At 34.0% G+C, this 17,052-nt stretch overlaps 2 protein-coding genes across 2 annotated transcripts in view; one reads left to right on the top strand and one right to left on the bottom strand.

The window, feature by feature from the left end:
* Nucleotides 1-17,052, bottom strand: part of LOC129005094 (host cell factor 1-like) — a 124,877-nt gene that overhangs the window by 40,153 nt on the left and 67,672 nt on the right. Inside the window, exons 7-10 of the mRNA XM_054433889.1 lie at nucleotides 14,902-14,985; nucleotides 6,508-6,744; nucleotides 5,641-5,814; nucleotides 2,369-2,573 (exon numbers count right to left, since the gene is read on the bottom strand). Coding sequence (XP_054289864.1) covers nucleotides 2,369-2,573; nucleotides 5,641-5,814; nucleotides 6,508-6,744; nucleotides 14,902-14,985 — 700 coding nt within the window. The remainder of the gene's footprint in view (nucleotides 1-2,368; nucleotides 2,574-5,640; nucleotides 5,815-6,507; nucleotides 6,745-14,901; nucleotides 14,986-17,052) is intronic.
* Nucleotides 9,044-11,591, top strand: LOC129005097 (uncharacterized). The gene is made up of 3 exons (XM_054433892.1): nucleotides 9,044-9,584; nucleotides 10,437-10,600; nucleotides 11,044-11,591. The coding sequence occupies exons 1-3, from the start codon at nucleotides 9,402-9,404 to the stop codon at nucleotides 11,516-11,518; spliced, it is 822 nt and encodes a 273-aa protein (XP_054289867.1). The 5' UTR covers nucleotides 9,044-9,401; the 3' UTR covers nucleotides 11,519-11,591.

Genomic DNA, 17,052 nt, shown 5'->3' on the forward strand with positions numbered 1-17,052 from the left:
TGTGACAGACAATTTGATGAAAAATAAGTACGAAAACGAATTTAACACAAACAAAAAACTAACATTTGGATTATGATTTAAAATTCTGGTGACGCAATAACAACGATAAATATACAGAAAATCAAAACAAATTGAAGACTGGTACACAATCATCACATGTTTGATTTTCAGCGTGGGATGAATATAGATAAGTTCATATTTTATTTGGATTGTGGTCGAGTTTTGACCACTGGACGACATCAATTCTTATATTAAAGTACTTAACTCATTAAGGTACTTCAATAATACATAAATGATAAATACCTTCTATTTAACTCAAATAAAACAATCTGGTATTAGGTATAGATGTATTTACTCAAAAACCTATTTCTATGATAATTTAGTCTCGAAATCCAAATGTTTAGACCTATCTATAGATTATATCCGCTTGTTTGGATCATACAAATCTAGATAGTATTTTTAAAATTTTAAATATGGTATTTTTTTATTAAACCCATTATGCACTACAGACATTTTGCGTACAATTTACTTTGCTAACATACACTCTCAGATTTGTTACGGAATACAGATTTATGAGGGAACAAGTAATTGTAACTACAATCAAATTTTATATTTACAAATGAATGCTACAAGATGAAACCTTAACCTGGATTAATACTGTTTAAATTTTTTCCGAAAATAGGAGATGAAAAATAGTGGAAAAAAATGCACTACGACTTATTTGCGTTGTGCACCACGAATAATATGTAGAAAAAATTTCGAAATTTCGTATATACAGCTGAAGAAGTTAAGACTAAATATTTTTCATAGTTTAGAAATTTTAAAACGTGAACTAATACTGTATTTCCTTAATATTGTTGTTGGAAGACGGCAATTGCTAAAATACTGTGCGCGTAAACTAATTCATTCATACCTCGTGGTGGTCATCTAAGTCGATTATTGGACAAACTAAAAGTCTTACGAAAAAATGTTTGGAACAAAAATTGAAGAACATCTTATTATCTACACTTTTCTCGCTGAAAGTTTTCATCTGACCAAAAAATAAAAAAAATCCTCGCTCACTTACTTTTTCATGTTTACATTGAACAACCTTTTCATATTTTCCATTATTAAACATTAATCATCTGCACGAACTAAATTGTATTTATATAGTATTAAACATCAGTTTACGCAGAATTTAAATATGTAAATTTCATCCTCTCACTATTTGTATTACAATTTAGACGAACGTGCAAAGCGAGAGGGAACGCACCACTTCGAATAATCTCGCCAACATCGGAAACTCTCTTCCAGCATGTGTGTGTGTAATGGGTGCGTGTGTGTGCGTACGTTATCGCTTCCTGCACAGACTGTACCCATTGTCACTTGGAGTTATGAAACTTGGTGTTATGAACCCTTGGAGTTATGAAACTTGGACTTGTGGTCCTTGCAAATCTGTACGTTTGGAGTTATGAAATTTTGTATTTTAATTTACTTGGTTTTATTTTAACTTGGACTTATGAATCTTGGAGTTATGAACGCTTGGAGTTATGAAACTTGGTCTTATGATATTTTGGTTTTAATTTACTTGGACATAATTTTACTTGGAGTTATGAAATGTTGTATTTAAAAGTACTTGGAGGTATGAAAACTTGGAGTTATGAACCTCACCCTTTGTAATATGTGTTTTTGTGTGAACTTCATGTACTTTATGTGTTTTTTGATGTGCTCAACCGCGGGCTAAATGAGTTTATTTTGTGTTTCTTCACTTTGAAGATGTGCTCATTGTAGCACGAAACAGCTGTCGTGTTTGACAACTATACAGGATCATTTTAGGCAAGGTAACATAAACCATATTCAGCTAATTTTAATGATCTAGAGGCTATCCATCATGAAATTACAATCTTATTTTATAAGTTAAAATATTTGTTATGATTGTTATTTTGTCACCAGCTTGCCAACCCATAAGGCCCATGTGAATTTTTTTTTTAATTTTAAATTTATGTTTCATGCTTATTTTTGAGCCTATTTTAATTTATAAAGGGATTCTGCACATCTGGAAAATATCTTTCTAACAATATGCGTAGATTTTCCCTGCGATGTACATAAGCTAAGAAAAAAGGTTTTAAAGAAACATGCTTGCCTATTAATACATAGATAAATATTGCAATGGGGCGCTACTAATGGTTTTGCCTGGGCGCAGACAGGTTCAAAAACAGGCCTGATCTGATTTATTTTTATTTTTTTAAAGAGAAAAAAAAAACAAAGAAACACCTATCATATTTTATGCAAAAATTATTCAAATAAAATCCAATCATTTAATACACTTGAATAATGTTACAAAAGATAAAACACAGAGGTTAATCTGAAATGGAAGTGTACGATTTACCTTGGAGCCATCTGACTTGAGTGGCAGGTCCATAACCCTTCTCATTCTTGGCTGCAATCCTGAAGATGATAGCGGGTTTGGTAGTCATGTCAATGTGAGCAGCAGCTAGAGACGTGTTCTGTACCACAGCCTGGTTCTGTGCCCCACAGTACACTCGCACAAACGCAAGCTGTGTTGGTGTACTGTTTACTGTTTTAGTGTCACCCTGTTAATCATTTCATTTGATAAAAATGTTTTTCTTTAATATAACCTCATTACCTTTAAGTAACTATTTATCTGTGAAATAGTCATAAAACTACACTTTATAACTTTAGTAAGGTAAATTTAAATTTACTAAAGTTGTCTCTTGACAAACTTTTACTTTCGGTGTCTTTAATACAATTTATGAAAGGATTTATCATATATTAATATTTAAAACAATATTTGAAAGCCGTTTTTGTCAGGTCGCTAACTGTCCCCAAGACGTCATAGAGGAACTTAAAGCAGTTTATGGAATTTAAAAAATAAAAATAAATTAACTTTTATGCTGTACATACATTGTTTTGTGTCTTTATTAAGCCCTATTAAGTGTTTTACAATTACAGTCCACTTTTGGTAATTCAAACACTTGATAATTCAAAACTTTCAATAATTCAAAATGAAGGCTCAGTCCCTAGAGAATCTCTCAATATTTCAAATTTTTACCATGCATTTTGATACACTCTGTATTTCAAAGTCCAAATAGAGGGCAGGTCAATTTGTAACACGCAGTAATTCGAAGTTTTGTCGGAAAAACACTCTATAATTCGAAGTAACTCAGTAATTCGAAGTTTCGTCGGTTAACACTCTATAATTCGAAGTCATGCTGTAATTCGAAGTTTTGTCGAAAAAAACACTCTATAAATCAAAGTCACGCAGTAATTCGAAGTTTAGTCGGCAAAACACTCTATAATTCGAAGTGATCTCTTCCTGTTATAACAGGAAACTATACAGTACAGTACATCCTGTTCCTATGGTAGGCTAGTGTTGGACGTTTTGATGTTTGTTTAGTTAGAGCAGTAGTCTGAGTTAGTTCGCTGACTTGTTTTTCTAAGTTGGCAATCCAATCTCTAGATTGCGCGACATCTCCTTGAGCACAAACGTAGTTGTCGACAGCTAGTTGTTGTTCAGCTATTGGCGAAATATATAGCGCTAAATAACAGATTTCTTTGCAACTACAGTAACTGAAAAATAAGCCGTTGATTGTTTAAAAGTGTACCTACTAAAATACGGTATGATGTTTTATTGTAACGTGCTGTACCTTTGTATGTATTAAAAAAATGAACTCTCTGTAATTCGAATGGTTTATTTTTCTACCGATAAATCGAACTCTTGATAATTCAAATTTATATGCTTGGCCCACCAATTTTGAATTATCAAGAGTCTACTGTACATCTATACTGAGATGTTTCAAAATTATCCTCATTGTTTACTTTTGAATTTGTATATAAGTTGTTTATAAACCATGTGTTATGTATCCAAACACCTAGGCCTACTATTAGCTAAATTAATACCTCTAAATTATCACATGTTTACATACAGTAAAAGGGCAAAAGGTTTCACCTGTTGTAAATTTCCATATTTCACATTCTCATCAAACACTATCTTTTATTATTTAATAAGCTGAAATTTGTAATCACTGGAAGTTATTTATACAGTTTGAATTATTTTATAAAATTATTCTTCTCTTTCACTTTTAAAAATATAATTAAAATACTCGATATAATACCAACCAATCATAAGTAACAGTGAAAAGTGAGTGACATCAAGAAACCAGTGATAACCAATTGTTGCAACAGATGTATGAAATTTAACAGGAAGATTTGTGAGTATTTCCATTAGTTAATAATCTTTTAGTTGACTCTTTTAAAACCATCGGAAATTATGACTGTTATTAGTTTTTAAACAAGTTATTTGTTTATAAATAACTCCTGTACTTCTTTGCAATTGCTCGATTTCGAGCAACATGTACACTAGTTTTAATTATATGATTGACTAGCTGTACTCGCGGGCTTTGCCCCGTTTAGCTTCTTAATTTTCAAGATGAGCTCGTTCGCATGGCTCAATCACGTCCTGGTTGAAGTTCGTTCGCATGGCTCAATCACGTCCTGGTTGAAGTTCGTTCGCTACGCTCACTCACCTTTAGGTTGGAGCTCGTTCGCTGCGCTCACTTGCCTTCAGGTTACCTCGTTCGCTACGCTAACTCGCCTCCACGTTGAAGTTCGTTCGCTACACTCACACACCTTTTGGTTGCAAATTAGCTGTTGTCATAAATAAAAATAAAAAAAATAGTGCTGCAGTGTTGGTAATCCTTGTAAATTTAATGCTATTGAACATCATCGAACAGAACCAACTTGTTTAATTGAAACAGCTGTTAAGATTCATTAATTCCTTTCTAATATGACAAATCATAAGGTTAACATAGGAAACTCCAGAGCCACTGGGGCGGAGCCCGAAAGCCCGATCAGAATAAAAACTACTTAGTTTTCCTATTTAATGCCCAAAGAATCGGTGTACCGAATTTCAGCCTCCTAGGTAAATGGGAAGTGGGAGAATTAGTGATGAGTGAGTGAGTGAGTGTGTCAGTGAGGGCTTTGCCTTTTATATATTTAGATTGCATTATTTAGGAAACAAGTCAGATGTTTATAAACATTGTTTTAAATTTTCAATGTAATTTACTATTTTTTTCAGACTTTTAAAAACGTTAGCGACCTGATGTTGTCTTTGTAGTTGATAAGACAAATATTCATAAAAAATAGAAAAACTTGCAATGAAGCTCTGCTATGGTTAGCAATGTATAATGTAACACTTAGTTTATTACTAATAAATAAATAAAAGTATGTATTTAACCAAATAATATTTTTTATTTTTTCTGTTTTTATTTTCTCTCTCAATTTGAAATTCACCCATATATGGAAATATGGTTGAAAACATTATTTAACAATTAGTACTCATTTCATTTAGTTTTTTATTTATTTTATAAGGTCTGCTCATTTAGCTTGCCTGAGAAAATTGAGTCCAGAAGTTAATAGATACACAGTAAAATACGGTAATACAAAATAAAACACTGATATTTCGTCCTGACCTACTATCTGAAGAAGTCCTAAATCAGAACAAAATATCAGTGTTGTGTTTTGTATTCTTTTATTGTGGACTCGTAAGCTCACATTTTTTCAGGTACCGATTAGCTAGCTGAACTCTATTCCTTTTAGAAAAATTCCTCTTCTTGTTATTTATTTCACACAGTATAGTACCTGTTGGTTGGTGGTGGCTTGTCTCACAGCCAGACAGACAGAGTATTCAATAATCTTGCCAGAAGAGGAGGAAGGTGGTTCCCAAGACAAGTGAGCTCCTTCAGCAGACTTGGATATCTTGATGGCAGATGGGGCTCCTGGGAACCCAGGCAGACAGGTCTTGAATGCAGATACCTATCAACAAATACATAACTTAACATGCGAGTGCGAGTAGTGCAAAAACAAGTGAACAAGTTAAACTACATAGTTAGTACAACAGGTATTCAACCAAACTTCAAAATTAAATTCACTGTCATATTTGCAAAATTGTTTTTGATAATGAAAAGGGTCAAGTCGAGGTTTAAATAGGGTATTCAGGAAAGACATTAGCAGTGGAAAATTCTCTTGGAAATTCCATACAATTTTCATTCTAGCTTTTCTCGCATGATTTTAATAACAATGGAATATTTTTGGGTTAAAAAACTTGCAGTATTATCGGTAACGCCATCACTGAAGAGTTTATATGCAATTAACTTACAATTCAGGATGTCACGGTGGTCCCAAATGAATCCAAAATGTTTATCAAATCCAAAGCATAGAACATGATTCCTTGAAATCAGGACTTTTTAAAGTTTTGACGATTCAAGAATAAGAATCCTTAACTATTTTAAAGTTTAACTGAAAAATCACAACTCAATCCAGATTTATCACGGTTGACCAAATTCAAGGCTCTTATGGTTTCATGGTTATGTGGATACCCTGCACAGCCCACTTAATACTAATTAAGGTGTAGGTTTTTGGGACACCTTAGTATGTTTTAACAAACCTAAAACAAAATATTTAGTTTTTTGCATATAGTATACATCTAGTGCTGTATGTGGAGTCTACCTCACTCCAAGGGCCTCTGCCACAGGTGTTGATGGCGGCTGCCCTGAACTTGTAAGCTGTCCCAGGCTCCAGGTCCAGTTTGAGAGCTCCTGTGTAGTCTGGCAGATTGTCTACAGTAATGTCAGGATGATCTGGATCCTCGAATGTCGAGGGGTCGTAGAAGCTCTTCACCAAAAATGAAGTACCTTTGATGATTCCCACATCACACCACACTGGTTCTCGTTTCAGTGGAACATCCTGTTATTTATCAGTATTAATACAACAGACACTCGGATGATACCATTATTGGTTCACTAAAACTTATGCAAAGTTTTATAGCCTAATTTAAATTTCATAAAAATGTTAAATGTGAGAAAATATTAGGGATGTATCGGTTCCAAAAGTCGGTTCTCGGTTCCACCGGTTCTTAGCAAAGGAACCGGAACCGAGGGTCGATGCCAAAATGTCGATTCCTCGGTCCCGGTTCCTGGATCTGATCGTTCTAATTAATTTGCATCACCATTACATTTTAAATTACTACTGTTCAATACCATTTATATTAAATAGTGAATATAAAATTTAAGAGCAAATATTATTATAATTATAATTGTTTTTGTGTAGGTATTGTGCAATTCCATATGAATTATTCAATCAATTTACGTAAGTCAACAGATCAAACAGCTGAAGATAAGCCGTAAAGCCGACGCCGACAGCTGATTGAATCGACTATGCATCAGCACTCAACAAATAGGAAGGAACAAATAAAATAACAATATTGATCTATTTATTTACCACAACCTCCTACTCCTTCCTTATTATCTTTTTAAAACTGTTGTTTGACTTTTACATAATTGATGCGAAGTATCAGGTAAAGAATAAGTTACGTCATGTGCAGCCGTCTGCAGCAAATTGAAAAAAGGAATGCAATATTGCAATGGAGGATAGTTCATACAGGTAAGTGGCAAGCATTACTCTCAATCAATATGAAATAAAAGTCAATATAATTTTTATTTTTTTATTGTAAAAACTGTTCACACACTTTTATTTCATCTATGACTGTTAACATATCGTAAAGCCATTCTTAATTGTGTGAGATTCAATAGGTGGTGGAAAGAGCTTAAAACAGAGAGAGTTTTGGTTTGGTTGTTATTGTTTTTATAATGAACACATTCAACCATTTTGAAAATATTATAAAAACAATAACAATCAAATCAAAACAAATAACAAATATACTAATTTGACAGTTACAATCAAGAATCAAGTGATCTTTTGTTTGCAATCCGAGTGACGTCAGAATATGACGGGAATTAGCACACCTATGTATTTTCCTTCCACCATGATTCTAGGTCCCTTTCTCTGTGTTGCGTTTGCGTATGCACGGGTAGAGGAGCCGGTCTGTGTGCATTGTGCGTTAAATCTCCTTCAGTGTTTGGTGATCAGAGTTGAGGTTATACCTACCTATTAAGATGTCTTCCGTTGTTTGGTCTTACTTCAAGATCGACGAGGTTAATAATAAGTTTGCCAAGTGCAATATTTGCTCAAAATTAATTTCAAGAGGCGGGTGCATGACAAACTCTAAAAGCACTTCAAACTTGATGAAGCACCTAAGAACTCATAAAATTAATCTTGCTCCTGAGCCCAGCTCTAAAAAGGAGAGTATTGGTCAAGCTAAAACTCTTGATGGATTTCTGCAGAAGTCAGGTAAGCCTATGATGCCTATGCCTTGTACTAGTGGTGCTTCCAGCCAAGTTATGACTTCAGAGATAAGACCTATGCCTAGTAGTACTTCAAGCCAGTCTCAATTTAGTGTTACTTTGGATATCGAACATGACCTAAATAAGGTAAGGCCTAGGCCTACATGCCAAGATGATACAAGTAGGCCTATTTCTTCTAATTCCGACCAATCAGAGGGTTCATTTGTAGGATTACTAACTGTGAGTAGGCCATCTTCAAGCACACCTTTGAGGCTTGATGTTGATACACCTACACATGGAGATCCTTTAGGCCTAGGCCTACATCAGTCACAATTTTCACCAATTGAAGATGTAGATGACCCTGATCCATTACAGGAAATGGAAGAAAATCTGTCCTCATCGACAACATCACCCAGGGGTGCTAGGCCTAGTTATCCTAAACGGATAAAACTAAAAAGGTCGAAGCAAATCACCTTACCAACTATGGCTGACAGGATGCAAAAATTCAAAACAACCGACAGCAGAGCGTTACACATAAATAAATTGGTTGCAGAAATGATTTGTTTAGACATTCAACCTTTATCTGTGGTGGAAAATAAAGGTTTTCGACGTCTTTTAAATTACTTGGAACCTAGATATACAATTCCTACGAGGAAAACGTTTACTAATAAAATACTTGTTGAAATGTACGAAGAAACAATGAAGAAAGTGCAGGCCGAGATGATGGAGGTAGAAAGTGTGGCTATTACTACCGACATGTGGACAAATGTCGCTCAAGTAGATTTTATGGCCATAACTGCCCATTTTTTTTCTAACAACGCCAGATTTCATAGGTGTTTAGAGGTTGTGCCTTTTCCAGAAGTAAGCCATACTGGAACCAATTTACTGACCTTTTTAATAAAGGTTTTGGATCAATGGAGTATCAAGCAAAAGGTAGTTGCTGTGGTTAGGGACAATGGTCCCGATATTACGTGTGCACTGAATTTGTCCGAGTTCACAGCAATCCCCTGTGTGGCACACACACTTCAATTAGTGATCAAAGATGGTTTCTTTAACAATGCCAGGATTTCTAATGTTGTGACCAAATGCAAGAAAATTGTTGGTAGCTTTAAGCATTCTGCGAAAAACACTAAGTTACTGAAAAGTTACCAGGCTCAGTTAGGTGTCCCAAGTCACAAACTCATTCAAGACGAACCAACTAGATGGAATAGCACTTTTTACATGCTAAAACGCTTGCATGAACAGAAGCAAGCTCTAATTCTTGTTGGGAGCAATCCTGAGACTAAGCTGTCCACTGAAATTACCAATGAAGATTGGAAAACTATTGAGTATGCAGTCGACATCTTGGAAATTTTTGAGAATGCAACCTTGCAGCTTAGTAAGGAAACATCGACAATTTCTGAGGTAGGCCTAAGTTATATTACACTTTTTCCTTTATACACTAACCCACCTTAAATATTTTCAAAAAATAAATAGGGCCTAATTGTTGGACTAATCAGAAGTAAATTTATCCTTAGGCCTATTTCATTTTCAAAGCTCAAGTAGGCAGGCCTATCAGTATGAAACCTATCCACTCAACTTATGAATGTGTTCTGTTGAAAACTACGATAAGTCAAGGTACCTAACCTGACCTAGACCTAACATTTCTTAACCATGACCACAAATGTCCCTTAGTCTCTGTTTTTAATTTGATTTATAGGGCTAACACAAAGAACTTCATTAACAAGAAAATATAGGTACAGTATTGGCTTTCTTATTTGAGTTTGAATCATTTTACCATTTGCAAAGAAATAATTAAGTTTTACTATATTATATCCCTAAACTGACTAGCTACCGGTAGCTTTAAATTTAAATGAGTTAGGCCTATGATAAAAAAAGATTGATGGCAGGGTAAAAAAAATATCTTGTGCATTTTACTTACCACATCTGTAAGTACTGGTAGGCCTGAAAATATTTCGCTAAATATCGTCCATGTTTCTTTATTATAGACACTGTTTGTAGTTATAGCCTACCATATAACATTAACAGAGGAACAACTTTTTTCTAAGATGTTGGATTTGGGGACTAAATAATAGATAAACATAAAGTTTTCATCTTTTTTAATTCAGCGTATAAGTAAAATAGGCTAGGTTTAAATTTACTGTAGGCTACCTGAAAAGTTCAATGTTGACCATGTTTTAATTAAATGGATGTAAAAAATATTTTTTTATTATGGTTTGAATGTAGCCTATGAAACATTTTCTTCATTCTTCTCAGATTATACCAATGATACACACAATTCAACATGTATTGGAAACTCGTGCACCTCAGGGATCAGGACTACAAGGTCTGAAAAATGACTTATTAGCTTCATTGAAGAGAAGATTTATGGACATGGAGGAAAATCGAACTTATGCATGTGCGACACTACTTGATCCCAGGTATAACACATTTTGTTAGTTACACAAGTGTTAAGTTACCTACTGAATTCTTTTTTACTTAGGCCTAAGTTTAGTTCATATATAACTGATCAAATCTAAAAATTAAAAACTCTGACAAGTGAAAACTAATTTGATTAAAGTATTATATAAACTTAATTATGGTGTTGTTCCTTGACATATTAATAGACTTAAATGTTTCATTCCTTATTCGTTCTTAAAACATTCGTTTTGATTGTCCCAATCCTCCCCTATTTTTAATCAGCATACCATTACTAGACCTAAAATGTTCGTTAATCATATTAAATGCCATAAAAAATAAATTATAATGAATACCAATTTAAAAAAATAAATTTAGGCTATTGTGAGCAACCTAGTAAAAAATTCTAACCTTATATCAAAACATTTGGGAAAGAGAATAAATACAGATTATGTGTCATTAACAGGTTCAAGTCAACACCGTTCAAAAAGAAAGATAATTTTGAAATGGCAAAGATTCATGTCCTGGAGGAAATGAAGACATTTTCAACTCCGACGTCGGAAGCAGCACCACCACCGGCTCCACAAGAAGATACCCAACTGAAAAGGAAAGGTTTTTGGGCACAGTACATGGAAGCGTTTGGCCAGGAAGAACATACTGGTGATGGAGATCAGGAAAAGTCCTTGGAATCAGAAGTCAACGCTTATTTGAATGAAAAAACTTTTGACCCTAAACAGGGCCAAAAAATCGCCGAGTATTGGTCAGTAAGCTCCCACAAACATCTGCGTAAGTTGGCGTACAAATATTTGTGCATGCCACCTTGCACAACTTTCAGTGAAAGGCTTTTTAGTGTTGCGGGAAACATTTCGGACACAAAACGAAACAGGTTAGATCCTGACAGAGTAAAAATGTTGGTATTTTTGAACCGAAACCTAGAATAAATCATTCTTGTTATGGACGGTTTGAAAAAAAATAGGCCTAACATGGTTATGCATTTTATTTGATTACAAATCAAATCTGTGCTATGATTACAAATATCACTCCTCATTTCATATTTATGTTGTTTACAATTTTTGTATTAATATTTTGCTGTTTGTAATAAATATTAATTATTATGCTTAAGGGTTTACCGTGTTTACATCTTTCAAATATAACTGTTACTTTTCACTTTTCAGCCAATATTTAAAACTGTAACATTGATTGGTCAGCGTTAATTGTTGTTCTTTTTAATTCTGCTTAATTGGTTATTGATTTGTAAAATTACCGTTTTGCAATAATTAACTTACGCTGCAATTACCAATTCTTAATGTTAATTGTTGCCGCCAATATGTACTTTTCAATTAAGGAATTAAGTCTTCAAATAATTACTGTTTACTTGTGTTTAGGTTTGAACATTGAATCCTTACGTGGTGTTTAAATAAAATATTTCTGTCAATAAAATCTGATTATTCATTTCCTTGACTTTCAATATTTTTAGGTACTGCCACTTACAACTGTTTTGTTTCGATCAATGAATTTATAGCATAAGTACTCGGGACCGAGAACCGAGAACCGATCCAGTGTAAGAACCGAACCGGAACCGAACCGAAAAAAAGTGGAACCGACACATCCCTAGAAAATATAATTCTTCAGACTATTTCTAGTTAGTTGTGTTGTACTTCAGAAAATTAAGGGAGACTAGAGAAATAATTTTATTTACAATAAAACAAATCAAATGTATAAGATATGTAAAACATTAACCATTCCCAGACGAGCAATAGTATGCACACAGCCAGAAAAATTATTTTATTTAAATAAAAGATAAAAAAATCTTACTTTTTATAATGTTTATTCTGACTTTTTTGTTTATTTATTTTACTATTTTATTAAATTTCTTATTCTTTTAGAAAAACATTCCTAATACATCGGTGAGATATAATTGAATAAAAGTTTTTACAAAGATTAATGATGTTATAGACAATCAACTATAACAAAAACTGTCGTAATAATTGGCGGATATATATCTGCCTACTGTGTTTTGAATCTCGAAACTCGCCTATCGAATCTCGAAACCGAAACTTTTCCAATGTTTTGATGGTTTTGAGATTTGAGATTCGGTTTTGACATATCACTACTCTAAAATAACACAGAGATGTCTTTAATTTGGTAAGATTTGAAGAGAACAATGCTCAGTTTACCATATTGGGACTAAAAAAGTTATTAATAAGATGTAAAGTTGTTGAAAATTAAGTTTCACCAGTATATAAAAAAGTAAACAGCTCTTACAATTCTAAAAAAAAAAAATCATTGAATATTCCAGAAGAAATTTAATCATCTGAAGTGATCTTTAGTACAATAATAAATACTTAAAACCATACAACTACTTCCAAGTTTCTAATCCCCTTACCTATTTTTAAAAGATTTGCATAAGACTATATTATATTACCAATTGAGTTGAAGAATTTAAATAGATTCTAAATTAATTTTAGGCCATTATCATTATGTTTATGAGATGGGGACACCACCTAGGTACGTATTTTAACTAGGGGTCTCAATCCCGGGCCTTCAATCCAATCCCGGGATTTCGGGATTAGTCTCAACCAATCCCTGTTAATCAGCCAATTGATCCCAGGATTATATTATTTTATGATTTTAACTTTTCAGCCATTTGAACGTGAAGTCTCCTGGTTGAGTCCTCTAATGTTTTAAAACCTTACCAGTGTTACCATTGTGATTTTGCGGTTTTCTAAGTAAAGAATTACCACACGGAACTTCCATCACCTATCTTTCTTATTTACAGTGTATAATTGTTGATGTGTCTCTCTAGGATTTAGTAAATACATAAAAACCCCCGCCGCAGCAAACCTGCCAACAAAGCGAATTTCCATTTGTCTGAATTGATTTTCAATTAAATATATTTAAATAACATAAGGTTTAACGAGTACCTAGGTTTGCTATTACAAGGAAACTAATAACGTGTGTTTTTTAGTAAAGTATTAATTAATAGCTTAGTATAAAATAAATCAATTTGCCAAGTTTGGTCAAAATATATCCATAAACAAGCAAACTAAAACGTTTTACAATATACTCCATAATAATAACATGGGAATTTTAAATTTACAATTTTTTGAATTTTCTCCGTTACCAATAACTGTACAAAAACACTATGATATACTAAATTATTTTTTAAGGTCTTTAAAAAAGGCTTAGAGATAAATTGGGAAATTTTTTGTTTTGAGGGTCAAACATGAGAAAACCCAATTTTTACCCCATAAAACCCTCCGTAAAACCCCGTTCCCATGGTCCAATCATCTGGTTCGCGAACTCATTCAAGTTTATCCCGCCTTACACCTTTAAACCAAATTTAATCAAAATCCAACAAGAATTACTCAAGTTGTTCACGGACACATACATATTTTCATAAATAAAAATTAGAACGAATGGTGTTTTTGGGCTCTGGAGACATCAAAATGAAAAAGTAAACCAGTCCTGGGCCTAGGTCTTACCATGAGACCTACGGTAATAGCTACTTCCCTATAGGGAAATTCGCTAAAAACACGAGCAACCGCACTCGGACGTAGCCTACACGTCATGCTGCTTCACTCAGCACTAAACTTGCCAAGATGCAAAGCTAGAAATTTGACTACTAAGAATAATATAAATCAAAATTAAAAGAAAAAAAGATAATATGGGAAGAATCACCAGTTGCTGCGTAAAATTGTCATGTTGACTGACAGCAATAAAACAATTTAAGGAACAAACAACAAACCATCTGCTTGTAGCGTGTGTACGAAAAATGTAGTTATTATCATAAAAAATTTAATCACCGCACTAAAAACCAAATACGAAGAAAACTAGAAAACTTATATACCCTATAAATTTAATCAATCTTAATAATAAAATAATAATGGTGTGCTTATAGGTTAATCTGTAGGCCTTCAATATTATTAGGAAAATAATACTTCAATTACCGATTGCCATGTTATGTTTGCCACATCGATTGCGTTGTTTGCGTTAATTGTCAAAAGGAAAACTCAAAAAAACTTACACTTTAATAAACTTATCGTAATTTAAGTAAACAGTATATGTGTTTCAAGTGCTATTGGAAGTATTTTTATTTATTTTTCGTAAGTAAAAGTCCTAAAATTCACAAAAAAGGTTAATACAAACATAGGTTTTGCAATCCCGTTAATCCAGGGATTAAAAGACACCAATCTCGGGATTTCTAGGTATCAAAAGGGATTGAGACCCCTAATTTTAACCCAAATATGAGTAAAGAATGTTGTTTAAAAATCAAGACAAAACTTGTATGGAATCATTTGATGTTATCACTATGACATCTTACCTCAACTTGCTTGATACCATTGGTCGCCTGGTCACAACCCAAGGCTGCAGACGCTAGGGTTACCAGTGCATCCGCTTCACCAACCTGGAATAGAGTAATACAGAATAGTTTTAACATTTTATACATACAAAATACTGTTTATATTGTAATGTACCTAAGTATAACTAACCTTAATCGTAGTAACTAGACTGTAATTGTAAAGAAAAAATTTTGTGATTGCTTTACTTCACTGAGAGTAATCAATAAATTGGAGATATTGGCATAAAATAGTATTGTTGCGGGGCAATTTTTTTTATCCGAGCCGGTTCCAGCTCGGATCCGGCGGAGGTGGTACTCCGAAATCCGGATCCGACCATCACTACTATTTATTAACACTATATTCTTTAAAAACAGTAATTACAATAACCTAACTAAGCCTACCTAAAGCCGTGATATTCTAATTTACAATGCTTTTACTTACAGCTAACCTTTACAGGATTTATTACTATTTCTGCCACAACACTCACTACACTTTTACTGTCACTGTCACTGTCACTAACACTGGTCACTCACATCGGCGTGCGGTCGCTTCACTGATCTCTGACTCAACTCGAGAGACCAGACTCAGACTCAGACTTACTATACTGGCGTTTGTCGGAAGATGGTCCCTTGTATAGGTTTGCCAAAGAACCTTCTAGAGTAGAGAGTTCAAGTACACCAAGATAAAGCTGTTTTCAGACCGGCGTAGGACTGTAGAAGGTTCTGGACCCCTATTGCTGTAGTCCATTGACATGGGTTTATTGTCTGTCACTGGTGTTCGGGGAATCCCAATAGTGATGCGCGGTACATTTTAAACTTTCTCACCTCATTCGAGAAAGAGAAAGACAAAAGCAAAATTAAGTATGAATCACTATACATACAAACAATAACAAATAAAAGCCCTTTTTGGTTTGCTGAATGAAGGCTTAGCTGTTTGTTATGTAGCCATGTACTGTAGTCTCATCCATAAAAAAAAATACATTCCACCCGTTAAGTTGAAATAGCAGTCTTGCACAATGTGCAGTGTTGCCATTTGTCACGGTGGTTACAGATCGAATGCAATATGATTCGTCGAAATCATTAGTAACTTAATCCAACATTTAACCATTGGAAATAAAAATATCAATAATTCAGCCACTGACTGGACTGGACTGAGTCAAACAGTTAAACTCAGTTAGAGTGAACTTGACTGAGTTTGCGGTTTGAGTCGTACATTCAGTGCTGTGCTGTTCTGCTGTTTATGTATTTGTTGCTTCTGCATTTCCATAGTTCGTACAAAACAAAGTCAAATAAAGAACTCTATGAATAAAATAAAATAATCTTGTGACTTGTAACTATTATTAATGTTACTACTAATCAACATCAGATAAGGAAAGGGTGGTTTTAAGGTAGTTGTAATAATCTATGTCTAATCTATGCCTGCCTTCTTTCTTACAGTTGAACTAACATATGTTTTATTAATTATTAAGATTTTTGTAAATAGTCCAAATAATTACACATCTTTGGTCAAGTCTATCATTTTTGTCTTGTCTGTCTTTAATATTTTTAACATTGGTGCCGAAACCCGACTAATAAATTATGTCAAGAAATATGTCCATACGAAAGTCAGGGAGAGAGAAACATCCTCCAAATAGATATTCCCCTGAAATTGTAAATGACAAGAATGAGGAACCCATAGAAAGAGATGGTCAACCTCCAAAACCCCCTTCTAAGTCAAAAACCACATCTTCAACTTCCAGCAAGCGCCGGTTAGTTCAACTGCAACTAGAAGAAATAGAAGAAATAAACAGGCTTGAGAAAATACATGAAGAAAGGGAGATGCAACGGCTGAAAGAATTTGAAGAAAAGGAGATGGAGCGACAGAGACAAGAGATGGAGCGACAGAGACAAGAGATGGAGCGACAGAGACAAGATATGGAGCGTCAAATGCAGGAACAACAGAGGCGAAGAGAGGAGAGGGAAATGGAACGACGTCAAGCTGAAGCAAAAGAACTAGAACGACAGAAGCGTCTGCTGAGAGTAAGGACCGTACTTGAGTCTGCTTCGGTCTTGGGAAGTAGTCAGTCCGCCTCAGTCTTGGGCAGTCGTCATTTGGAATTGGAAGATAATGAAGACCCTGACAAGGTAAGCTTC

This window comes from Macrosteles quadrilineatus, unplaced genomic scaffold, assembly GCF_028750875.1.
Source record: "Macrosteles quadrilineatus isolate MER2022 unplaced genomic scaffold, UCM_ALF_1.0 Scaffold_15__1_contigs__length_3749704, whole genome shotgun sequence".
Taxonomy (NCBI): Eukaryota; Metazoa; Arthropoda; class Insecta; order Hemiptera; family Cicadellidae; genus Macrosteles; species Macrosteles quadrilineatus.

Coding starts and splice junctions, on each gene's coding strand:
- LOC129005097 (XM_054433892.1), top strand. CDS start 9,402: ATGCTAAAACGCTTGCATGAACAGAAGCAAGCTCTAATTCTTGTTGGG. Junction 9,585..10,436: donor AAACATCGACAATTTCTGAG/GTAGGCCTAAGT, acceptor CATTCTTCTCAG/ATTATACCAATGATACACAC. Junction 10,601..11,043: donor GCGACACTACTTGATCCCAG/GTATAACACATT, acceptor TGTCATTAACAG/GTTCAAGTCAACACCGTTCA.